A 26,393-nucleotide genomic window follows, 5' to 3' on the forward strand; every position below is an offset into this window, starting at 1 on the left:
TTTTTTTCATAAAAAACCTCCATCACCTCGGCCTCTTTACTCAGATATTTTATGTCCTAACAATGTTGGTGATTATCGATGATGATGATTAATGTTGTTGGTGGTGATGGTGACTACCCCCCCCCCCCTGTTGCACAACAAGGATCCGCCTTTGAAACTCATTCTCTTATTTTGGTTTATTTCCAATTCGTCTAATGCCAATTCGTCCAATTGCCAATTCGTCCAATTGCCAACTCGTCTACTATAATTTGGTCTACCATCAGTTCGTCCACTCACCACATGGTCTACTTTCATTTAGTCTTATGCCATTCCGTCTAATAACCAGTTGGTCCAATAGTCATTTAGTCCATATACCATTTGGTCTAACTGGACTAAGTGTTTTATTGTACAAAATGAATGAAAATGAAATGGATATTAGACCAACTGGTTATAAGACGAAATGGTCTTGGACGAAGTGGTGATTAGACGAAGTGATGATTGGACAAAATGGTTAATGGACCAGGTGGGTGTTTCATAAAGCTGTTTGTAAAGTTACGAACGACTTTACGCACGACTGGAACATGTTCTTAGGTCATAACTCAATTACATAGGGATATCACATAGCACAAGAAAAGATCACCAGTCTAGCGTAAAGTCCTTCGTATCTTACGAACAGCTTTATGAAACACCCACCTGGTTGTTAGATGAAATGTTGATGGACGGAATGGCATTAGACTAAATGAAAATAGACCACGTGGTGAGTGGACGAGTTGGCAATAGACGAATTGGCAATTTACCCCCTTCGTTCCAGGGGGTGCTGCCTATGGTGAATAACAGCACCCCAGTTAAAAGTTGTATTTCTATGTAAATATCATCAAGGATGTTTTTAATGTTATGATAACCATAGACAATGACTTTTACTTTTACTTTTATTATGAATCCGTCCTCTATTTAATATTCTAAGTTCAAAGCTGACGACTCTAATCATCTTTATTGAGTATAGGGTCCCATTGATCACGGTTTACATTAAGGTATGTGCCCCTGTTCCACCGATCCGAGAAGCATCTAACACCAATCCGATCCCTATTTTGTGAAAATATCAGCGTTGAACGCAAGTTTATATACATATAGGCCCATATTCTGAAGTCGGGTTTAATTTAAACTCTGGTTTTAAGTTGTGGTTTAACTATGGAAAGCCAGTTGTTACATAAATCTCCAACAGTAGAGGTTCAATGTATCAGCTCATTTGACTCCCAAAATATTATGAACTGCCTGGGAAGGATAAGTATGACAATAACTTTTGTTTCATACTGATTATGCTTTACATAATTGATATGTATTGATTTCTTTATTTTTTTCAGTAGCAATATATAATAATCAAACATGAAAAGAATTATAGTTTAGATGAAAATGATTCAGTGTTATATTTGGCGGCAGATTAGACATCCAAAAAGTAATTTTGTAGATCAGGGGCCCGTCACACAAAGCTTAGCAATCATCATATTTTTCTACGACTGATTGCATTGACTATAGTGTACAATCAATCGTGAAAATCAAGCGTACGATTAAATCGCTAACCTTTGTGTTACAGGACTGAAACAGATTGTAATGTTTGATATGGAATATAAACTCTCTTCGGTCACCATGCATAGAGACATTGTCATAATCTCACACTTGCCGTATACATTGTATACAGTTAGCATATTGCACACAAGATTTCATGAACGATACAAAAATTATTTTGCATTATTATCAAGAATGTTTTTTTATTTCTTGGTAATCATATTTGAACAATGACATTTATTTATAACTTTTTGACAAAAGCTTTGTTAAATATCTCAATGGTTAACTCCAACCTTTCAATTCGAATTGAATTCGAAAAGCAGAAAGACAGATAGAGGGCGTTGATCATCATTATCGAGTAGAATCTCATTGACGATCTCCATACAAGAGATTATGAAATGACATATAATTCTACATACTATTTATATTGTATCATTTTTTTTTTAAATAGGCAAATACACTAATAGATGTTAATATGAAAATTGCACTTAGAGCGTTCTAAGACAGGGGGGGGGGGGCAACCGCGTAGCCAGGATTTCATTTTGGAGGGGGCGGTAAATGCACGCGAAGCGTGCCAACAATTACAGAGCGCGCGAAGCGCGCTCCCTAGGGGGTGGGTGCAGGGAGGGGGAGTTTCCCCCTCGCGCGCGAAGCGCGAAGCTTTTGGTGTTTCATAAATAAAAATGAAAAGGAGCCGTCTCTCTTGTCTCTAGTACCTATATCAGTTCCAATTCAGTTGACTATATTGTGATTTTGAACCTTGTTTTCAAAAGTGATTGTGAACGCACAAAAAAGGAATACAATGGAGGAAATTAAAATAATAATAAGCCCGCGCGAAGCGCGGAAGCTAAAGCGTGTTATCATTTTTTTTGCCATGAAAAGGGTCCCGAGAAAAGGGTATACTCAACGATACATTGAATACTTCCCTTGGAAAGATCAGATTTGATTACAATTTAGCGACAGTGCATATCTTTAACTCGCAAAACAGAGGAGAAGAAGTGTATATGCCGGGAGGAAGATATTCCTCCCCGCGCAGAGCAATGAAACTCTGAAATTTCAAAGGGCGGACGTTTCATCAAATGCAGATATCTCTAATACCTTATAATGCCCATCGGCTCTAATTCAATTGATTTGATAAGATTATTGAACTTCATTACAAGGAAAATAGTGCGCAAAAAGTTGAAACTTCTGTGATTTATTGAAATTATATAAAAAAGGATGCCTAATTTCTTTGACTTATCCTGAAGCGCTTCATTTTGAACTATCTCAAGTGTCATTCAAAATTTCAAACTGAGGGCGCAAAACAGGACAGGAGATGAATGTGCAGGGAAAGGACATGAAGTTTAATAGAATTCGATAAAAATATTGTACTTTTTATTTAATACGACACGAATTTTATACCTTCCTCTTTTTAAATAAGGAACCTGTTTGCCCCAAAATTATGGTTGTTTAGTAATGAGCTGAAAAGCGGGAAAAGTTGACTTTATGGAGGTGACGGCAGAAATTGATTTTACCCGCCTGGAGCCGACCCGACCATAAGTTGCGCGATAAAAAAAAAAGATAACTTCATATAGTTCGGCCTAATCTTACTCAAATTCCATGCCCTAATGTGTACATTTGAACTTGGCAAGAAACACATATAGCTGAGGTGGAAAAACAGGGTTAGAGAAAGGGTGGGGGAAACAATGGAGAACTTCAATATTGTCATTTAACCGCGCGCAGCGCGGAAGCAACATTCATATATAAATTTAGAGCAAGAGTGAAGGAGTTTCTCTTTTGAGAAAAAAATTAAGAAAAAAAAAAAAAAAGCAACCTTTCTTCCCTTTCCTCCCTTTCCTTTTCCTTTTCTCCTCTCTTTTTTCCCTTTTTTTTCTTTTTGGGGACGTTTTTTTTGGGGGGGGCGACCGCCCCCACCGCCCCCCTGGCTACGCGCCTGGGGGGGGGGCATTATTTGGGCGAAAAACCATAAAAATAACAAATTATCATTATGCGTGCAGCGACCCCATCATGTCACGTTTTAAATTCTATCAAAAAAAAATTAACAGAGAATTGGGAACTCTTCATTGATACAATATAGTTTCAGCTTCAGCCGAAAAAAACACATGAAACTTGTTTTCTTTATAAACCATAGGGTTTTATTATGTTTATTCATTCAAATACAAGTATCAACCCGAAATCCGGTTAATATTGGACCTGATCATAGGATGTGCCACTACGATTTAGCGTAACTTTTGAATCCAGGCATGCATCTGGAAAGAATTGGGGGTGGGGGGGGGGGGCAAATTGCCATAGCTAGGTATTCATGCTATGAGAGTTTTTGCTAAAATAAAAAAAAATCGATCGCAATTCTTGTGCCTCAATACCTCTTTATCTTTTTTCTTTTTATGAAATCCTGGAAGCGCCTGTATTTATCATGTCTCTCTATTATTTTTCAAATCGACTGATTGAGAAGAGCGAGATATCTAGTTGCGGTTGGACACCCTCAGCCAGTTGGGAGAGAAGCCGCCCCACGATAGGGGCATACATGAACCCCCCTCCAGCGAAGGCACAACCTATCGCTATGTTACTATACGATGGATGGACGTCAATGATGAAGGTCTGGTCTGGGGCCTCCTGCAGGGAGGGGTGTTAGAAAAGGGAGTAAATAAAAAAAAAAGAGATGGGGAGAAGGGGATGGGAGGGAGAATTAAGTGTGAACATTGGAAAAATAATAAGGAAACAGACGATCATCCGTATGACTACATATACCTGGACCTTGCCCATATAAATCTGCAGTAAGCCTCGATCCTAAACAGATCTAGCTTTTCGCTTTCTCCACCTTTCCTAATTCTCTTCAAATCGCGGTTCTATTCCTTAGTTTTCGGGGTCAAAGAATCTCATGAATATAGTATGGAAGGCAAATGGAAGTACTCCTAAATATACAACGAACATGATCATTGCTTCTAAAATGGCCCTTATAATACCCCCTAAAGTTCTACATTTTACATCCTACCCTGTCTTCAGACGCCCTAATATTTTCAGCCCCATTTTTTTCTGGCCCATATTTCACTTCGACAAGATGTCAAGTTTTGCGATTTGTAACCCTAAGGTACTGTACATCCTGGAAATTACAACTACCAATCTCGGGTTTTATCATTCTTTTTTGCAAGTTATCATTCACGACGAATAGAACTAGAAACCCCTGAAAAATATTGATTTTTTTTTTTTTGGGGGGGGGGTGGTTAAATCATATTTGACTCGACAATAGTAGCATTATGAAGATTTTTAGATAGTAGGTCATTTTATATTTACCGTAACAAGACAAGCCTCCTTTATAGCGGGACCATTGTCCGCATCCAGTCCCGGAAAGTGTTCCCGAATATAGTCCCGAAGAACATCTAATTCCTGCTGTTCATCCGTTTGATCACGGGAATCAGGATCATCGATTGGGGTGGACATCCACTTTCCTATCTATCGTTCGAAAAAAACAAACGGAAAAAGGGTAGCATGTCTCCGAGCATGTCACGGCCTTGATTCCTTACCCGTTATGCAAATTTTTAATCTTTTTAATGAATTGTCCCACAATAATGATGACATATTAATGTGGTGTATATATCGAACGTTTATACAAAATACTTTGGCGAGGAATAGTGATTTCACGCTTCCTGTTTTCCGACAAAGATGAAATAGATGTATGCTGATGGTGAAAATATCCTATTTTGAAAGGGTATTCTTTCCTATTGGAAAATAATACAAACAACATTAATGGTAATGATGATGACAAGGATGATTAATAATGTGAAGGGGGAGAACTTTTATGAAATAGATACATAATTATGAAAAAAATAATGTTCGTTATACCTTCATAAGTCCAGGGTATTCATTGCTTGGACACCCACTGTAGGCAATTCCATCTCTGTCCAAGTCATTAAAGACTGGAAATTCCGCGTAGGTTCCTTGCACTCTCTCCTTCCAGAATATGTGGTATGCCAGATGAACCTTACAAAATCAATAAAGCATTCAACCATTCAATAATAAAGTGGTTGCCTAAAACATTGTCAATATGCACCCAAGCCGGGTGAAGTAAGTGGAGACCTATTTCATTTCATTTCAATTTCATTTCAAATAAACATTTATTTTCCTCCATTATACAAAATTTCTTCATTATTGTTAACAAGAATTCATATGAAATAAATTTCCATAAAGAATATAAATATATACATCTTATGTGTACAGAGGAAGGCGTATATAGGTCCCTAGAAGCACATGCTTGTGGCGGGATACGCCTGTGATACTATGATACTTTCATATGTTCTGTCCATCGCATGTCTAGAGTCTTACACAACAAAGTCGACTACAGCATCTCAATGACTATACACGTGTGGCACTTTGGCTTCCAAGTTTAAATGCAGACTTAAATTTAATTCAAGCTACCGGTATAGGACTATTCATAAGTAGGTATCTATACACAATGCTCGTATTTTGTTTATCACATTGCAATGTACCTGGAGTGATATGTTTAGTCCAAGTTGCTTTATAACTGTTGATGCCCAAGGACCAGGAGCCAGGATGACACTTCTAGTCTGGTACTCACTTCGATTGGTCTTCACCGTTACCATGGCACCGGGAACAATCTCCAACATCTTCTCCTCATCGTGGAGAACTCCACCTCGTTTCACAAATTCACCCTAAATTATAATGAAATATATTTTTACAATTCTCAATAAAACATTATGTCTAAAGTGAAAGGGTAATCTTGATTACCAATGGAGAGTATAATTATGCAGCTAGGTTTAGAAATTGCCAAAGTAATGAAAAAATTTATTTGACCCCCGAAAATGATAAGAATTTTCCTGCCAATTACAGAGGCTCCACTTAATTTGTTTATGATAAAACTGCTGAAATGAATATTCGTCACTAAAAAGATTATTTTGAAAGCAACTGGAATATATCTATCTATCTATATATCTATCTATCATTCCATCCATCCATCCATCCATCTATCTATCTATCTATCTATCTATCTATCTATCTATCTATCTATCTATCTATCTATCTATCTATCTATCTATCTATCTATCTATCTATCTATCTATCTATCTATCTATCTATCTATCTATCTATCTATCTATCTATCTATCTATCTATCTATCTATCTATCTTTCCATCAATCCATCTATTCATTTAGCTATCTATACGATTTATAATGCAATATACCTGGAAAGCATGAAGTGCCTTATTTGCTCGGATATAACCCGCGTGCTGGTAAATGCACAACTCAGAGTCTGCAGAATGTTTGAAGTTAGGTATCCGAATATTTGCCTCTTCGGCCGCTATCCGCTCCAAACCAGCTCCGGACTTCACCATTGACTGCATAACACGATTCGGATAACCGTCTTCCCATCCATCATTAGAAATAAGTAACATCCCAACTTTTCTGTGAGTTAGTTACGGTGAACGGAGCCTTTAAAGTGCCATCGACTTGACGACTTGACGAGATACTTTATCTTGCCATGTCGATATAATAGCCTAATAATGTCGACATGGCGAAATACGTTATCTCGCCAAGTCGACTTATAAAAGGTTATATGTCGACATGGCGAGATATTTGGGCTCTCGCCGGGCCTTGGACACTTCATATCTTGTCATGTCGACATAAAATGTTTTATAAGTCGACTTGGCAAGATAAAATATCTCGCCATGTCGACATATAACTTTTTATAAGTCGAATTGGCGAGATAACGTATCTCGCCATGTCGACATAATAAGGTTATTATGTCGACATTGGAAGATAAAGTATCTCGCCAAGTCTTCAAGTCGATGGCACTTTAAAGGCTCCGTAGTTAGTAGGTTAATAGAATTTTAAACCTTAAAGTATAATGGAAAATGAGAAAACCCAATCTTGATCGGAGATTTAAACCCGTTTTTATTGACATTTAGTAGTCATAGTCCTAGCCATGACAGGTGAACATGGTGAAGCAGAGATTATGCCTACTTTTATTCCTTGTTTTTCATATATTTTCATTTTTCTCATAACACAATTATGAATGTAAGATCTCAGAATACAATTGTTTATACCTTTGAAAAGGAGTCAGCAAACGAACACAATGCACAGGAAGAGTCAATATTGACAACTGATACAACTGAGAGAGAAATGTTCGAATATTTTGTGTACAGCAAATATCCATGTAGGCTAAATGTGAATCTTAATCCCTATTTGTTCTCGATTCCCGTTTGAGTTGTTGTACTGGTGACTGTAAGGATGATGATGGTAAATGAGAATACTGATGGCGATGACAACGACGATGATGATAATAATAATGGTGATAATGAAATCTAGTGTGTAACCATGATACTAATGATGGTGGAGAGGGTAGTGGTGGTGATGATGGTAGGCCTACACTGTAAAAAAATATTGGGTAAAATTTTAACCACCACGATGGTAATTATGTGTCCAACCATTTTGGGCAGTATTTTACCCAATGTGGGAAGCATATTGTCCAGTAAGGCTAGAAAAAAATAAGCAGCAATTACTTTAGAATGGGCAAAATTTTCATCACACTAAATAAATAAAAATGCCCAATGTTTGTTGGACACATAAATACCCTCATGGTGCACATTTACTCAATATTTTTTAAAGTGTAATGTTTATTTTTTAAGGAGGTTCACATGATAAAAATTTGTTTCTCGTCGACAAAACGGTCGACCGTGGACATGAAGGAGTTAGAATGGTCGACACGCAAAAAATCAATTGCAAAAACGGTCGACACGCAAAAAATCTATTGCAAAAACGGTCGACATTTTTGCGTGTACATCTATATACTTGAATGATACTGTATGGAGGAGTTACCCACCTCAGCAATTCGGTTTTAGTCTCCTTTTCCAACTCCTCCCATAGTGCATATGACTCGGAACTAAATTTTTGAAAGCGTTCGTCTGACTCTGCTAAGCGAGTGATTCTACTGCCACCATGCGAACTACCTCTTGTGTGAGGTAATGAATACTATACATAATGAAGAAAATATTTTTGAGGAAATAAGCTGAGCAAGTATCAGATGAGAATACAGAAGAGACAGATGAAAACGAAGAAATTGGGAGAGAAGGAAGACAATCGTGACAATATATAGAGAGGTGACCAAGAGGGAATTTGGATGAAGAGAATGAAACGACCAGGGAGGACAAAAAAAAGAAGTGTTGGGGGAAGGAAAATAAAAGAATAGAGACAAAAAGTAAGAAATAATTAAAGAATAAAAGAATTAATTAGATATACTGACCTAATTCATATTATAGGCCTACATAACCATAACAATAAAAATTCCAACACAATATAATTCTAACCGTAACCAGATAACAGTGGCACTACAGTAGAATAATAAACCAATCATATTTGAGATAATTTTAATGCGCTTTATTGTATTCTTCTGCATCCATAATTAAAGAGGTAGGCCTACAATAACTTAAACAAAAAATGATAATACAGAAAGAACACAAAATATGATTCATTTATAACAAATAAAAATACATTGAGAACACTTTTTGGCGACGAACCAAATACGTGTAGCAACATTCCGAGCAGAATTTTACACTTCTAACTTTATATGATGGCATGCACATAACAAAATGTCGAATATATTTTTGATCATGATCTCATGTATAAGCCTGTCCATGCAGACAGTAGTTCATATTTACTTGGGTGAATTGAATTATGGGCCTTTTAAATTAGGATCAAAGTGTGTGCATCTTTGTATGAAGAAACACAGATCCTGTAAATCCTTTATTTCAACATGATACTGTATGTTTCTTAATATGGACAACGCCCACAGAATTATACCATCATATTAAAAAAAAACAGTAAATGATAAAATTGGTAATCGTGGTCATGATGGTAATGGTAATTTTATATTCCTAAAGAAAGTAGAACTCTCTCGCATTGTGAAACTTTCTTCCGAGTGTGGATGATCGTATATTTATATATTGATTTCAAACTAAACATTTTTTTTTTTTACAAACTTTTGTCACTGGAATTTTCGACTCAAATTGACATTATACAGTCAAACACTCCTGCCAATTATATTATTGCCAATACATTTTCGCTCAGTGACGTGGAATGATTTTTTATATTGAACAACGCAGCAATGATTTGAAAATGCTGCGTTGTTGAAAATGCTAGCCTCACAATGAAGTCTTAGTCGAGGGTTGGTGATTCAGAATAGCAGTTTCATCCAAAGTTTCAGAGCTGACGAAAACCACATATATGTCCTTTGTTAGAGTCACGGACGAAATTGCCGTTCTGATTTACCTACCCTCAACCAAAAACTTCATTGTCATGAAGGGCATTTGACAATAGATTAGCGAAGTTCCAGAAAGCACCAGAGTAACTGTTGCAAAAACTCCCAATTAAATCTAGAGCTCCCCCTGTATTCTGACCTGGGGGCCGTTTCATAAAGCTGTTCGTTAGTTAAGAGTGACTTTCAGAACGACTGGTGATCCTTTCTCGAGGTAAATGATATTCACCATTCATTTTCATTGGTGATTATTTAGCGCGTAAGAAAGGATCACCTGTCGTTCTTAAAGTCGCTCTTAACTAACGAACAGCTATATGAAAAACCCACCTGTTCTAAGAGTAGAACTCGACGTCCATCTCTCGCGCTGTAATAAGCGGCTGCTGATCCCTCGATGCCCGCCCCGATCACCACTACATCGAAGACCATCTCCTTTGTATTTCTGACATCGTCCATTGTGGTTTCCACTTTAAACAACACAGAGTTGGGCGACTTGATAAGAATAGGAAGTTATAGTCCTACTATTATAAAGTTATATATCTCATTTATAATCAGGGAAAAATGTTTTGCACAGTCAAGTTGATATTACACGACTATGATATTATTCAATTCGCATATACAAGCTCTATAATAATTATTAAAATCCTGTATTCGGTTTGTTAAATTAAAGGAGCATTCTAGTTTGAATTCAAATTGTCGGATAATAATGAAAGGGTAGATCATACAAAATATGTTTTGTGAAAGATAAGCACTAAAATCTAAAATAAATAGATTGAAATTAAACGACCACAAACAAAATGAGTCCCAAAATAGGCATCAGAAGTATATTATTTACTTTGTAGTATTTAATCTCATTATTCATTGTAACTACAAAGTTGACATGCATGTATAATCATTGAAAGTTTCAAATTCTGTATTCTTTATATCAGCAAAAGACTCCCTGACCAAAGCAAACATAAAAACGATTAAAATGGCTATACGATATGATGATTCATAGTACTTACTTTTGCAAGGTTCGCTAAGTTTTCTGTGGTTTGTAAATTCTAATAAGAAACATTTTCATACAGTGAAAGTATTGCTAAAATGCAAACACTTACCGATACAGCTAGATACACCGCGATACGGAATGGAAATCAATGGAATTTTTTTTTATTATCTTCAATCGCCAGATCTCACACAAACACACAGAATTTTATACAAACAGAGTTTCTAAAAATCTCATCCTGAAATAAACATATCAGAATCGTTATATGACCCAATGAATATACCAAGCACGCCCCTCGGTCAAAGGTATGCCCTTATTCTAGTTTCCCTTATTTCATTGAACATCCTGAAAATGTATTCTTCGCTGAAGAATGTATTTTCAGGATGTTCAGTATATACATATATATATATATATATATATATACACTGCAAAAACTTCGGTGTTGATTTAACACCAGCCCAGAATCTATGTATGTCCACACCAGAGAAATATTGAAACAAAACCAGTTTGGATTGTACAAACACCTATGACCTACGTGGTGTTAGACCAAAACGAAACTGGTGTTGTTTAACACTTCTCTGGTGTGGACATATATAGATCCCGGGCTGGTGTTTAATCAATCACCAGACTTTTTGCAGTGTAATATTCTGAGCAATTATTATCTAATTAAGCAAATTTATCACCCAGTTATTAGATTTTATTACCCAATTTGGACAGATTTTAAAGAATGGTTGTGTGGACATAGTATGTTGCCCAAGCTGGTTATAAGGGAAGGAGGACAAGGGGGCGGGGTAGGAACGGGGGGGGGGGGGGAGGGCTTGTATAGATTTGGGATATGCTTTGCATACAATTTCCCAATGTGAAAGACAATAATTCTGACTAATCAGCCAGTGTACATGTTATGTAGACGTCCATTTCACAGATCATGGTCGTTAAGTATCTACAGTACATATGTTGTTTTTATTCATTTCAAAATTATAGGCCTATAGTATTCAAAATAATTTACAGGATCAATGTTTATTCAACTGAATATACTTTATCTCACTATTAGATTTGTTTTTTCGTGATAGAACCAACAATATTGTAAAATAGTGACAGAATCCTTCATGATATTTGTCAGGGTATATACCAATTACTAATGATTACATTTATGCGTTCTGAGTTCTGCAGTGATGCTTGTAGATTAAATAATTATAAACAACGCATATGGATATAAAACATAGCTTCTATATCAATGAAAAATTGACTTGAATAAAATTTATAATGAAATATATACCATTGATATAAATTCATATACATACAGATACATATCAAATAAAGAAATTATTATTTTATTTTTTTGGAAACAAATATTCAATGATGAAACTATTGTTAGGGATGCATGAATAATTTTATCTTTATAAAATCACTACAATAACTGAATGTTCGAGATGACCAAAGATTTTAGGCGAATACATGTCAAGATATAGAACATTTTAAACACAAATTTATCATCCTTTATATATAAAGTAGATATAATATCAGCCCTAGAAACTTATTACCAGTTGTTATATATACGTTATGTAGTAGAGGCATTAACACAAAGTTCACCTGAAAAGGAAAACACCCTTTGAAATGATGGGCCTACATGAATTCAGAAATATACGTACGCATTTCTTTCCCCACACCATATCGACGACAGTAAGTGATAGGCCTTCTCAGCGGAGCTTTTCATCAACATTTTTGTCCGACAAGTTGTCAGATTTTTGACAATTTTCCTTGTTTCTGATTGGCTTAGAAGCACTGTTACTAAGGTAACTGTCGGATAAAACGTCTGACAAGTCCTTTCATGAAATGCTTCCCTGATCTGATTGGCTAAGAATCACTGTTAACTGTCGGATGAAACAGGACTTGTCGGATAAAACATCCGACAAGTCCTTCAAAAAACGTTCCCCGGGATTCTAGTGGAATATCAGATCTGAGTCTCTTTATTTGGGGGCAGATAGGCAGAAACAGGCTCCTCGGACATTTTCCGGATGAATTCAACCCATGTGGTACCTCCGAAATCTGAATATTTCTCGGAGGCCTTCACGCAGTCGTCTGCGAATTCGGCGGTCTTAGTCCGGACTGGTCTGTAGGGGTGATCCGTCTCAATTGCATCTTGGATGGCGTTACACACGTCATGCACAGTCACGGCCATGTTTTCAAATTGATCTCTGTATGTAATGATTATGATGATGATAATAATTAATAATGATTATAGGGTGATGAAGACTTCTATCTATATATGGGAAAATTTCCCCTCAACTTTCTCGCAATTAAATTCGTTTATCATCCTAATATCGGTCAGGCGCTATTTTACAATCATTAATATCAATAATGATAAAAGCGGGGCTCCTGGCTGAAAGCCGGGAAAACATTGCTATGTATAAAACGTTGCTCTGTACTGATTTGTACGGTTATCATTTTATATCTGTGTAATTATTCCTTATCTTGTATTGAGTTGAGAAATGAAATAAAACTTGAACTTGAACTTGAATACTAGGAGTCTCCATTTTTATCAACTATTGCAAAATGCTATTATGTGCATAGGTCTACTCATAACTGCGACAATAACGTGTCGAATACTACTACTTCTCCCCCTTCTCCTTCTACTATACTACTACCCTCTACTATAATGATAATCGTAACATTAGTGATAATAATAATAATTTTAAAAATAATAACAATAACAATGATAATAATACAAACACAAATCACAATATAAGATATATGATGATATATGATATATATATGTGATATATATATGATCAAGGAATTTCTATTAATAATATAATGAATATACTCCAAGTATATCATAATGTTTTCATTATGTTCAATACATCGTTACCAACTTTTACACATTGTCTCCATCAGGGAAACCTGTCTACGCCCCTGCCATGTTTATTTAGTTGCTAGCTATGTTTGATGACATGCAATTCATTCATATTTATTTTATTTTGCATCATAGAGATTCCCCATTTTCTGTTTTCTCTTTTGGTATAATTTCGATATCCTGTGTTTAAAGGGGAATTTCATCCTAACAGAAAGTTTGTTGTAAAAATAGCAGAAAAAGTAATAAAAACTATTGGTGAAGGATTGAGGAAAATCCATTAAGGATTAAGAAAGTTATTAGAATTTTAAATCTTGGATTTGTGACGTCATAAACGAGCAGCTGCCCCATATGTTATGTAATATAAAATGCATAAATTTAAATCTTTTAATGGTTTGTGATGACTTACTTTTTCATTTCTTTTTAGGAACAGGTGGGTGTTTCATAAAGCTGTTCGTAAAGTTACGAACAACTTTACGCACGACTGGAACATGTTCTTAGGTCATAACTCAATTACATAGGGATAACACATAGCACAAGAAAGGATCACCAGTCGTGTGTAAAGTCATTCGTATCTTACGAACAGCTTTATGAAACACCCACAGGTGTGAAATGATTTGTCTATTGATATACTGAAGGTGCAGTAAAAAAAAATTCTGAGAAAATGAAATTTCATTTCTTTTCGCCATTCGATATGTAGGGAATTAGCTGCTCGCATATGACGTCACACATCAAATAATAAAAATTATAATAACTTTTTAATCATTTGATGGATTTTTCTCAAACGTTCGGCAATATTTTTTATTATTTTGTCTGCTATTTTTACAATAAACTTTTTGTCAGGGTGAACTTCCCCTTTAACTAGCTTTATACAATCATGTTTAACATGCTCATAATAAGGACCTCCTCGGTTATATGCAAACTTGCATTTATGATAAATGACACAAATGTTTTGAAGTTAATTCATAAATCTTGCCACAGTAAAAACAAAAGGAACATAACCACCCCTGAAACCAAACATTGTAGATGAGATATAAAATATTTCTTACCGCGAGTGTGTTTTCATAATATTGAATTGGTCTCGTGTGAGCTGGTCAAGCTTGAATTCTGACGGTAGTCGATTCCCTTCAATTATATTTCTATTTATGTTTGTTTCCAACACTGGGCCAGTAACTACGCTCGATATGCTAAAATGAAAAATAAAATTAATATTGAATTATTATTCACAAGATAAGAACAGAATGAGGGTGGGGGGTGTGCACAGATATTTCAATTTTTATTGGACCCGGACCAAAACAAATTTTAATGTAAAATCGCAGCATTTACAAAAAAAACATTAACTTATTATCTTTTGCATCATAGCTGTTTATGTAATACACTTTATTGCAATTTGAATACTAACAGATACTTGGCAAAAGTAAAGTTAAAAGTATTCAATCGTTTAGAAATTTTGGATGCACGGCCATGGAATGCCATCTTTATGCATCTGAACTTTTCAATACTAAAATGAATATACCTCACCCCACCCTTCCAAAAAGAATGACTTTGACAAGAGAATAGGATGAAGGAAGGAGAGAAAGTGGGAGAAAATGAACTGAATTTATTTCTGGAAAACATTTGCTGGTCTCATAATGGACAATCATATCAAAACCATAATGAGCGCACAAAATTATATTCTACGAAAAAAAAATGACTGAAAACGGTGTTAATTGGGCATGCCATCATTGAGAGTTAGTTTAGTTTTTTTTTTTCTCAAAAGGGTAAAAACAATTACTGGGCTGCTAACAGGAGGCGTGGATGCAACATGCATATAATTCTGTTCGTACACTCTAAACAAGGTTGAGTAAAAGTTTACCAAATACTGTGAAGAAATTGAATATGCATGTTTGTTGGGTAAGATTTTGTCCCATATTATACAAAATGCATGTTTTATGGGAAAATTTCATCGAAACATGATGGGACAACTTTTTGCTTTCATTTTGCCCCGGCAACAAACACGCATGTTCCATGTTTACCCAATATTGATTTTTTAAGAGTGCATATTCGTCCAATGTGTTAATATCTCCATCATTCGCCTACCTTTTTTATGGTCCAAATTCGTTAAAAATAATCACACAAAAATGGTGGAATGATAATTCAACATGTTCGACGAGAAATGAAAATAATCCACTGAGAAGTTTGAATCTTGCTTTCCTGCGGCTCGCCCGTGGTTTAGAGGGTTCACTGCATAACCTGCTTGCTTGCTCTTATAGTTAGTACAGACGTGTTTCTACCGAAAATAAATTAGAAACAAGAGAGAAATGGGAAGAATTCGCTCAAAGCCCACCAAAAACTAAAACCAGAATTGATTCTTACTTTACATCGAAGGGCTTCATTCTAATGGCTAACGCTTCAGTGAGCCCTTCCATTGCATGCTTCGATGCACAGTAGGTATCGTAGAACGGAAATCCTATAAATTAATAATGGTAATGATAATAATGATAATAATAATAATATTAGTTACACATTAAACGCTTTTTACACCTTTTTTTATAAGCGCTTTACATTGCAGTCATTATTATTCGTCATCGGAACCTGGCATACCCGCACATAATATATGTACTATCTCCACTTCCTGGGGAGTATTCAACAAGAGTTTCAAGACTCAGTTGCAAGGCACACTACCATAGGCTTTCGCATCCTACCGGGTACACATTTAACACCTGGTTGGAGAGTGCATTGGCAAAGAGTGGATTGACGCCTTGTCAAAGGACGCTATGCCAGGGATGGATTCGAACACACGACCCTCTGATTGCAAGGCGAGAGTCAGAACCGCTACACCACGATGCTTCCATAATTCAGATAAAAAAAATACATTGGAAAACTTGATAAAGTCAGAAATATACACTAACTCCCAAAATAGTTTGCAAAAAACACGCAATTGTTTTAACCGACACTAGTTGTCAACACAAATTGGCTAAATTTTATTCAAATAATGTTTGATAATCAGTCTGCTATGTGGTTGGGTAAATATAATAGCCCATTAGTTGGTAAAAATCCATCAGTTTTTATCCAGTCATCGGGCTATTGTCGAACTCTAAAAATCAACCAACTATGTTTTTTAGTAATAGTAAATTTACTTGGAATTTTCAACATTTAGTTGGTAGTTTCAACTTAATCTGGTTATCTCGTGTAACTTGTTTCTAACTGACTTGATGAGATTTAACTATAAGGATTAGCTAATATAAATCATATTATCATGGCGACGCCCTAGCCACCAGCTACCCATGGATTTCAATGTTATATATCAACCTGCATTATGCTGCATTCGTTGCCGATTATACATATCCTTCGGTCATGGTTAGAACAGGTATGATACCGTCCAGATATTTCTCAAAAATATTTTATTGCAGTTTTACTTTTCTTGAAATATTAATATTTATTTGCGATTTCAATAATTTCACCATGGGCCCGCGACGACTTCGCAAAGGAAATGATATGTTATAGGAATATGCAAAACAAATTGTCCAACTAAACTTCCCCAACTTGCTATGACAATATTGAGACGGCCAACCCTAATTAGTAGTAGTAATGATGATCTTAGCGATACTCTAATATCAAATGACCAATAACGTTTATTCAAGTCAAAACGCTCCCAACACTCATTACCATCATTACCACATTATGTTTGTAAAAGCGTCTAATATTTGAGGAAAAAGTAATCTTTAAATGTTGGGTAACATACTGTCCACACAACAATTGGTTAAAAAAAATATCCAACTCGGGGTAGTTTTCAACCAATACTGTGTAGTTTTCACCCAAAGCACCCCTTATTGGTTTAAAACTTCCCAGAATTGGATAAAGTTTTAACCAGTTGTTGTGTTGGTCAGTATGTTGCCCAACATTTTTAAGAGTGTAGTGAAATAATGGTTCAATAACTGGACTGCTCAATTGAGTAATGAGTGTCCAAAAGTATGATATTTTGACCAACAAACACAAAAAGCATTGCAGTTAATGGTCTGAATTAACAAAATTGGATTCATGGCCCTCGCACTAAGACCCGATATGGTGATCGTGCATTCTCTGTAATTGCTCCCACCCTCTGGAATAAACTCCCAACTCAAATCCAAAATGCTCCCTCCGTGGAAATTTTCGAATCGTCACTTAAAACTCACCCTTTCTCTTTTTCTTTTTTCTTTTTTAATGGATTGACTGTATATTATTATAATCTGCCAACCTGTGCGCTTTGAAACACCAGTATAAAGCGCCCTACAAATATTATTATTATTATTCTGCAAAATCCATCTTTGTGCATTTGCACCAATGGTTAATGTTGAATTCTGGAGAATCGATTGTTCATCCAAAATGTCCATTTTCTTGTCAATAAGGACTGGCAAATATTATATCCGTGTACATGAATCCCGCATGAATCAAAGCATGGACCTACTAGAGATCAAAGCCACATAACATTGAAAAGGTATTACAAAAGGTAGTGGGTGTTTTGTTCTTTTTTTTTCACTGCATGTCTTGTCCAGTAACCTGTCCTGTCTTGTTTTTTTTTGTGTGTGTGCCTTTTTTGTTTTGTTTTTAGTTTTCGTCCTGTCTTGTCTAATTGATTGTCTGTTCACACACTCCTGAATTCAGGGTTTGGCAGCAGGGGAATGATATAATATAGTGAGTAGGCATAAAAAGCTTGATCGCACTAGTATTCTTTTTCATTGTTCAAGCCTCTTTAATTTACGATTTGAATTTCATTGATCAAAGATATACTTTAATTAACCATTAATTGCAGGGAACCCATACTAACAAGCTTTGCTTTCCAGTAGGTTCATTTTTTCATTTCTGTATATTATATTTTTGTGTTTTGCCTTACATTGTAACTTTTGTTGAATTTTGGAATGAAAAAGAATAAATGCAATCAATCAAACAAAAGAGAGCATTGCCTCCTCACTTCGTGCCAGCGTACCTAAGACACCTGTAATGGAGCTGACATTGACGATATGTCCTGAACGTCGTTCCTTCATGTGAGGGAGAACTGCCTGTATCATCCGAACAACCCCAAAGAAGTTTGTCTCGAAGATTTCCCGAACCTCAGGTAGTGATGAATACTCGATGGGCTTAACGGTTGCGATACCTGCATTGTTAACTGCATTTATTATTTTGCAGAGAAAGGGAAGATAAATGGTTATAGATGCTTCGTCGCATTACAGTTGAAGAAAAAAAGCGGGGCGGGGGGGGGGGGGGGGCGTGGGTCTTGCATCACATACATTATGTCCAAGCTGCCTAGTCCCTATAGTCTACCATCGATCCCCACGCTACCCATAACAGGCCATATAAAGCCCCTTTCACAATTGACGTACGACCATTTGCGACCTTTTGGTCGTGCGACAGGCTGCAACAGGCATCAATCGCTAGTCATCTCATAAGATCGCACAGAGGCTTTCACAGTTGCAACAGCTGTCGTACAACAAAAACAACCAGTAAACCCCGTTGCACGAGTAAGTCGCATATGCTCTTATTGTGCTCGTGCGATCACATGCGAGTGTTGCACGAGGGATTGCGAGTGGAACGGTCGCATACATGCGAATGAAACGGTAGTGCAATGTTGTAAGCCGTTGCGATCGGTCTTGCAACAGTCTTATGGCCCATATTATTATCGCAACCAGTCGCAAGACAGGTCTCTGTACATGTAGGTCGCTTGCACATGTGCAAGTGTTGTACGACCTCCAGTCAAGTAAATGCGACTACTTAGTTGTGCCACCTCTCGCACCAAGTCGTACAACGTTCTACAGCACTCGCACGATGATCGCCCGACCGATGGTACGACCCCGGGTACGGTCTGATGCGAGTGAATCGATCGTATTTGATCGCGTTCGGATTTTGAACATGTTCAAAGTTCAGATGTGACCAGTCACGACCACCTCGAGTTCGTGCGACCGTCTACAACGACTGCGAGTGCTCGCAAGACACCAAGAGATCGATCGTGCAACAACAATAAAAAACTGTTGCAGGCGGTCGTAAACTGGTCGGACGTCAATTGTGAAAGGGGCTGAACGGTCGCATACATGCGAATGCAACGGTAGTGGAATGTAGTAAGCCGTAATTTCGATCGGTCCTGCAACAGTCTCATATTATCGCACCCAGTCGCAAGACTGGTCTCTGTAGGTCTCCAGCACATTTGCAAGTGTTGTACGACCTCTAGTCGACTAAATGCGACTATACTTAGTTGCGCCACCTCTCGCACCAAGTCGTACAACGTTGAACAACACTCACACGATGATCGCCCGACCGATGGTACGACCTGTTGCGAGTGAATCAATCGTATTTGATCGCGTTTGGATTTTGAACATGTTCAAAGTTCAGATGCGACCAGTCACGATCACCTCCGACCACCTCGAGTTTGTGCGATCGTCTACAACGACTGCGAGTGCTCGCAAGACACCAAGGGATCGATCGTGCAACAACAAGAAAAAACTGTTGCAGGTGGTCGTAAACAGGTCGTACGTCAATTGTGAAAGGGGCTTAACTTGCATTGAATGACCAGTGTCAAAAATATATCAAGCCCACAGAAGGCCCACAGAAGACCCACCCTAACCCCCGATAATAATTAGTCTAGGACCCTGGTTGTAGAAGTTGTAACATCAGCAGAAGTGACATTTTCTTGGTTTAGTTAGTAGTCCTAATTACGAAAATATAATTTTACTTACTGAGTAAGTCGATACGACCATGTGTGTCGATGATTTCGTTGACAGCATTAGTTACAGAGTCATCTTTGACGACGTCGAGTGGACGAATAAATAATGTATCGTTGAGGGCGTCACCTGCAGCAGCCTGGAGGGATTCCCGTTTTCTAACGTATCTCATGGTAGCATAAACCAAATATTTTCTCGCTGCGTCCTTACCAAGTTTGACTGCCAGATTAAGACCGATGCCCGAAGAACACCCAGTGATCAGCGTAACTTTATTCGCCATTTATAACGCGAAAATCTTTGGGGAAAAAATGAAATGAGTTCTGAAAAGAGAAGAATCGAAATCAAAACGTTGCACGAGTATGACTTAGCAACCATGTTTATGGGAACTTGGGAAGGGCCTTATAAATTATCAAATCGGATGCAATACAAATTATAATGCCCAGCAGATTATAAATATAGTAGTAAGAATAAAGACAAAAATAAAAATAACAACGACAATGACATTGAAGATGGTGGTACTGATGATCATTAAAAATTTAATAACAATACGAAAACAAAATATGATTAATGTTGTTATCGAAGATAATATCATCAGTAGAGTTGAAATTTTCTTTTCATTCTTTAAATGACTCAAATAATTTCAAACTGTCTCTGACAGTTTTGGAAAAAAGTGGGGGGGGGGGGGGGGTGAAGCCTCCCCCCGCTTCCGCGGCCCCTGTACTGGGAAAGTTGTGCCTACACTTGTCATAATTCACTTACCCAGTTGCCAATGGAAATATACATACTGCCCTTTCACACGGTAAAAAAAATCGTAATCTGAATGATGATTCCAGTGAAAAATAAGGCTAAGGACGAATATTTAGCATGTGTGAAACCAGATTAGAACATGATTAGAATTACGAACGCTTATCACAGTCACGATTACAATAGCAATCATCATTACAATGATGATTTAAGATTCACGTGTGAAAAGGCCCTACGTCTTATGGATCTTAATTTCTTTCAAACTGTCACCATTCTGTTTTACCTATTTTTCTCCTCTCTCACACAACATTTTATTAATACTGAATTAATACTGAATTAATTTCTTTTATATCACCGCCTTTCACACGGTACAAAAATCATAATGTGAATGACGATTCCAGTGAAAAATAATTTTAATGACGAATCTTTAAGCACGTGTGAAACCAAACTAGAATCACGAACGCTAATCGCAATCACGAATTCAAACCGCCCTTTCACAAGGTAAAAGAATCGTAATTTGAATGATGATTCCAGTGAAAAATAAGGCTAATGACGAATATGTAGCACGTGTGAACAGTGGCGTAGCTACGGGGGGCCTAGGGGGCACGTGCCCCCCCCCGAGATTTGGTGTGCCCCCAGGTGCCCCCTGAAAAAATTGGCGGAGCAAAAAAAAGGAGAAAGAAGAAAAGAAAAAGAAAAAGAAGGGGAACTGAACGAAAAAAAGAAGAGGAAAATAAGAGGACGCGTGAATAAAATAATGTTGGGGGAAGACTTGAAAAAGAATCTTTCATGTTACTAAATAAAATTTTTGCTCGCGCTTCGCACTCGAATTGCCTGTTCGATGAGATTCATATCTTGCTCAATAGGCTGATATGGAGCTTAATTTTGAAGTCAATATACAAAACATATTTCAGCTCGGACATCGAACTTTCATTATTTTTTTCAATTTACAAATTTAATGCACTCTGTAAAAATAATGTCCGTTAATATGGTCTACAGATCAACATTTTAATCTCATGCACGCTGCGTGGTCACATTATTTGATTTGCCAAGTTCCTAATGTCTTCGTGTATTCCATAAAGTTTTCAAAATATCAATTTTCAGATGTGACTGTCAAAACGTAGGCCTGTAAGTTAGCGCTGCGCGCTCGCATTTTGATTGGTGAGTACTCTATGTCAATTCTATGTAAGCAAACAAAAACGCCAAGCATTTTCATTACATTTAATTAAAAAAAAATCAGCTCGCGATTTTCGCTCGCATTAATTGTTAAAAATGTGTTATCCATTGTAATGCGTATTCATAATTTACAAAATGCTTATAATTTCTAGTTTTCAAGCCTTAAAGACAACAACTTCCACGCTGTCATTATGCATAATAAACCACATTTGGGCTAAATCCACTTAGTCCAATTCTCTCTTGGTCTAATAGCCAATTAGTCTAATGACCACTTGGTCTAATAGCCAATAGGACTAATAACAAATTGGGCTAATGGCCACTTGGTCTAATAACCAATTGGTCTAATGCCCAGTTTGGCTAACGGTCACTTGGTCTAATTTTCATTTGGTCTAATTGCCATGTCGTCTAATGTATTTTATTGTCACCAACGAACGTAGAAGGCAGCAACACACCACAGAGATACACACCTTACGACCCGACTGGTCGGCGACTGGCTTGCGACTGAGTGAGGGGAGATGAATCGCAAGGTAGTCATAAGCCACGACACCGCACACCTTGCGATCCGATTTGCGACTCACGCATGCGCTTTTTGCTTTTTGGCATAACAACAAAGAGAATGCGTTTACTACTGCGTATGCGCGTTGTTTATCATATACGCGTCGTGCAACTCTGCTGTCTGATTGGCTGGAATTTGGATTGAGCTTGCGATCCAGTCATAAGGATTCGACATGTCAAATCCTTCCGATTTTCCTTGCGACTTGTCTCTGACCGGTCTGCGACTCTGAAGCTGACATGCGCTGTGACGTCACATCTCCCCTCAAGTCGGCGGTGGCCACCGCACACCTTACGACCCGATCAGTCGCCGACTGGCTTGCGACTGAGTGAGGGGAGATGTGACGTCACAGCGCATGTCAGCTTCAGAGTCGCAGACCGGTCAGAGACAAGTCGCAAGGAAAATCGGAAGGATTTGACATGTTGAATCCTTATGACTGGATCGCAAGCTCAATCCAACCTCCAGCCAATCAGACAGCAGAGTTGCATAACGCGTATTATGATAAACAACGCGCATACGCAGTAGTAAGCGCAATTTTTCAGATGCTATGATATGCCAAGAAGCAAAAAGCGCATGCGTGAGTCGCAGATCGGATCGCAAGGTGTGCGGTGTCGAGGCTTATGACTGCCTTGCGATTCATCTCCCCTCACCCAGTCGCAAGCCAGTCGGCGACCGGTCGGGTCGTAAGGTGTGCGGTGGCCTTAAGGCCACCGCCGACTGGCTTGCGACCCGACCGGTCGCCGACTGGCTTGCGACTCAGTGAGGGGAGATGAATCGCAAGGCAGTCATAAGCCTCGACACCGCACACCAACGAACGTAGAGGGCAGCAACACACAAGCGTGTTGCTATAAGGAAGGTCAACTCGATACGCGCATGCAGCTGAGCTGCGCGCGTATTTTATTGTTCATGCCAACGAAATAAAATGCCGATCCAATACAACAACAAATTAGTAGCGATCAAAAAACGAATATGAAAGAATATGACTACAACAATATCAAAGATAACTTAAAAAATATGTTGAGGAATATACGTACATATAAAAACATACTTTGATATTTAAAACTTTACAAATATAAGTTTCAGGAAACTAAAATCATTACCAAATCGGTGATTGTTGTTATCAGCGATTTCACCAGACGGCTGTATTAGGTGATTTGCGTCGAGACGATTTTGTGACCACTCGCAAAGCATCTCGGGATTGAATATAACCACCTTATTTTCTCTGAGCTCTTCGCTGAACCCATCATCACAGTGCAGCTGCAGCGCAGCGCGCAGCCAATGCAATACATCCGAAGCATGGGTTGTTTTTTCGCCGTCCATGCCATGGTCTCGGACTCAGAGTTGAAATTTAGACCCGGATTTCGGGGATACAGCGCCTTTATTTCAGATTTATAGACTTAAAAGTCAAATGACATTTAAAATTTGAAATCTAACCTTGAACAATCATCGTTGATAAACATCAGCCCTGAAGCCATTACACTTCAAATCAGGCCAGGCAAATTAGACGTCATTGTCTAAGTTGCTAGATCTATGACGAGTCGCCTGAAGCCCCAGCGCATCATCAACGTCACTAGCTAGCTGCGCGACCGGCCCAGACTCGGCGCACCCAGGCCAGAAAAATGACCTCGATTATTACGGTGGTTGTCTATGCATTTATTAGTGGTGCAGCGAAATTCAGCAGAAGAAAATAAGAGATATGAGGTATCCTCGTCACAGGCTTAATATTCCAAAATGAGGAAAAATGTCAAAATCATGATTATTTAAGCTAAATATTTTCTTTAAAAATAAAAGTAATATTTTTAATATTAATACCCAGAATAACCGATCTAATAATTGTTCATTAAAAAATATTTGAAATTAACAAATGAAAAAAAATCAACTCGACAAATTTCCCAAAACCCCACCTTATTTTTTAAAGTGGTCACAAAATTCGAGCGGAGTTGACCTTCCTTAGAGCAACACGCTTGTGTGTTGCTGCCCTCTACGTTCGTTGCCGCACACCTTGCGATCCGATCTGCGACTCACGCATGCACTTTTTGCTTTTTGGCATAGCATCTGAGAAATTGCGCTCAATACTGCGTATGCGCGTTGTTTATCATAATACGCGTTATATGCAACTCTGCTGTCTGATTGGCTGGAGGTTGGATTGAGCTTGCGATCCAGTCATAAGGATTCGACATGTCAAATCCTTCCGATTTTCCTTGCGACTTGTCTCTGACCGGTCTGCGACGCTCAAGCTGGCAAGAGCTATGACGTCACATCTCCCCTCACCCAGTCGCAAGCCAGTCGGCGACTGGTCGGGTCGTAAGGTGTGCGGTGGCCTTCAGGCAAGCCCCCGAAGCTACCGCCATTTTGTTTAATCCATTAGAAGCTAAAATAAGCCCTCATTAATATTAACTTCGTACGATGCTCCCTCGTCAACTGTGGTTTTGTACGTGTATTAGACAATACGCACATCAGCGCAATGACAAAGGTCAACTTGGCAAATTCATTAATGTATTCATTTTGTTACGCGCTCGAGACGCGAAGGATTCAGCGAATCAAGCAAGTGCAAATCTGAGACGATACGTTGCGCTCTATAAAGTATCGATATCACAAGCGATATCACTTAAAAACAAAGCATTTTTGTATTGCGTCTTAAGGCCACCGCACACCTTACGACCCGACCAGTCGCCGACTGGCTTGCGACTGGGTGAGGGGAGATGTGACGTCACAGCGCATGTCAGCTTCAGAGTCGCAGACCGGTCAGAGACAAGTCGCAAGGAAAATCGGAAGGATTTGACATGTCGAATCCTTATGACTGGATCGCAAGCTCAATCCAAATTCCAGCCAATCAGACAGCAGACTTGCACGACGCGTATATGATAAACAACGCGCATACGCAGTAGTAAACGCATTCTCTTTGTTGTTATGCCAAAAAGCAAAAAGCGCATGCGTGAGTCGCAGATCGGATCGCAAGGTGTGCGGTGTCGAGGCTTATGACTGCCTTGCGATTCATCTCCCCTCTCTCAGTCGCAAGCCAGTCGGCGACTGGTCGGGTCGTAAGGTGTGCGGTGGCCTTAGGCCACCGCACACCTTACGACCCGACTGGTCGGCGACTGGCTTGCGACTGAGAGAGAGGAGATGAATCGCAAGGCAGTCATAAAGGCCACCGCACACCTTGCGACCCGACTGGTCGGCGACTGGCTTGCGACTGAGAGAGGGGAGATTAATCGCAAGGCAGTCATAAGCCTCGACACCGCACACCTTGCGATCCGATTTGCGACTCACGCATGCGCTTTTTGCTTTTTGGCATAACAACAAAGAGAATGCGTTTACTACTGCGTATGCGCGTTGTTTATCATATACGCGTCGTGCAACTCTGCTGTCTGATTGGCTGGAATTTGGATTGAGCTTGCGATCCAGTCATAAGGATTCGACATGTCAAATCCTTCCGATTTTCCTTGCGACTTGTCTCTGACCGGTCTGCGACTCTGAAGCTGACATGCGCTGTGACGTCACATCTCCCCTCACTCAGTCGCAAGCCAGTCGGCGACTGGTCGGGTCGTAAGGTGTGCGGTGGCCTTAAGCCACGACACCGCACACCTTGCGATCCGATTTGCGACTCACG

At 38.4% G+C, this 26,393-nt stretch overlaps 2 protein-coding genes across 4 annotated transcripts; both read right to left on the reverse strand.

Annotated features, from left to right (window-relative positions):
• Positions 1-1,722: 1,722 nt before the first annotated feature.
• LOC129282961 (peroxisomal sarcosine oxidase-like) lies at positions 1,723-11,031 on the reverse strand. Of its 3 annotated transcripts, none has more exons than XM_064113317.1 (9): positions 10,901-11,031; positions 10,134-10,295; positions 8,376-8,524; positions 6,739-6,958; positions 6,027-6,209; positions 5,383-5,520; positions 4,834-4,992; positions 3,823-4,155; positions 1,723-3,373 (listed from the first exon to the last, which is right to left on the reverse strand). In XM_064113317.1, the coding sequence occupies exons 2-8, from the start codon at positions 10,257-10,259 to the stop codon at positions 3,967-3,969; spliced, it is 1,164 nt and encodes a 387-aa protein (XP_063969387.1). In that variant the 5' UTR covers positions 10,260-10,295; positions 10,901-11,031; the 3' UTR covers positions 1,723-3,373; positions 3,823-3,966. The 3 variants fall into 3 exon arrangements, with proteins under 3 accessions (XP_063969387.1, XP_063969393.1, XP_063969397.1); XM_064113323.1 differs by having other exon boundaries at positions 10,134-10,270; positions 10,901-11,023; XM_064113327.1 differs by lacking the exon at positions 10,901-11,031 and having other exon boundaries at positions 10,134-10,329.
• A 1,389-nt stretch (positions 11,032-12,420) lies between these two features.
• On the reverse strand, positions 12,421-20,631 carry LOC129273607 (retinol dehydrogenase 8-like). Its single transcript, XM_054910671.2, has 5 exons — positions 20,326-20,631; positions 18,585-18,764; positions 15,995-16,088; positions 14,689-14,826; positions 12,421-12,983 (listed from the first exon to the last, which is right to left on the reverse strand). The coding sequence occupies exons 1-5, from the start codon at positions 20,588-20,590 to the stop codon at positions 12,740-12,742; spliced, it is 921 nt and encodes a 306-aa protein (XP_054766646.2). The 5' UTR covers positions 20,591-20,631; the 3' UTR covers positions 12,421-12,739.
• Between the last annotated feature and the right edge of the window lie 5,762 nt (positions 20,632-26,393).

The sequence above is a fragment of the Lytechinus pictus genome, chromosome 2 (genome assembly GCF_037042905.1).
Source record: "Lytechinus pictus isolate F3 Inbred chromosome 2, Lp3.0, whole genome shotgun sequence".
In the NCBI taxonomy this organism is placed as follows: Eukaryota; Metazoa; Echinodermata; class Echinoidea; order Temnopleuroida; family Toxopneustidae; genus Lytechinus; species Lytechinus pictus.

What these genes read in the sequence shown, in the direction of transcription:
- LOC129282961 (XM_064113317.1), bottom strand. Translation starts at nt 10,259, where the DNA reads ATGGACGATGTCAGAAATACAAAGGAGATGGTCTTCGATGTAGTGGTG. An exon ending in ACTAAAACCGAATTGCTGAG is followed by an intron (nt 6,959 to 8,375) that starts GTGGGTAACTCC and finishes ACTAACTCACAG; the next exon opens with AAAAGTTGGGATGTTACTTA. An exon ending in AATACCCTGGACTTATGAAG is followed by an intron (nt 4,993 to 5,382) that starts GTATAACGAACA and finishes TTCGAACGATAG; the next exon opens with ATAGGAAAGTGGATGTCCAC.
- LOC129273607 (XM_054910671.2), bottom strand. Translation starts at nt 20,590, where the DNA reads ATGGCGAATAAAGTTACGCTGATCACTGGGTGTTCTTCGGGCATCGGT. An exon ending in CTCCATTACAGGTGTCTTAG is followed by an intron (nt 16,089 to 18,584) that starts GTACGCTGGCAC and finishes ATTAATTTATAG; the next exon opens with GATTTCCGTTCTACGATACC. An exon ending in ATTATGAAAACACACTCGCG is followed by an intron (nt 12,984 to 14,688) that starts GTAAGAAATATT and finishes CATTACATACAG; the next exon opens with AGATCAATTTGAAAACATGG.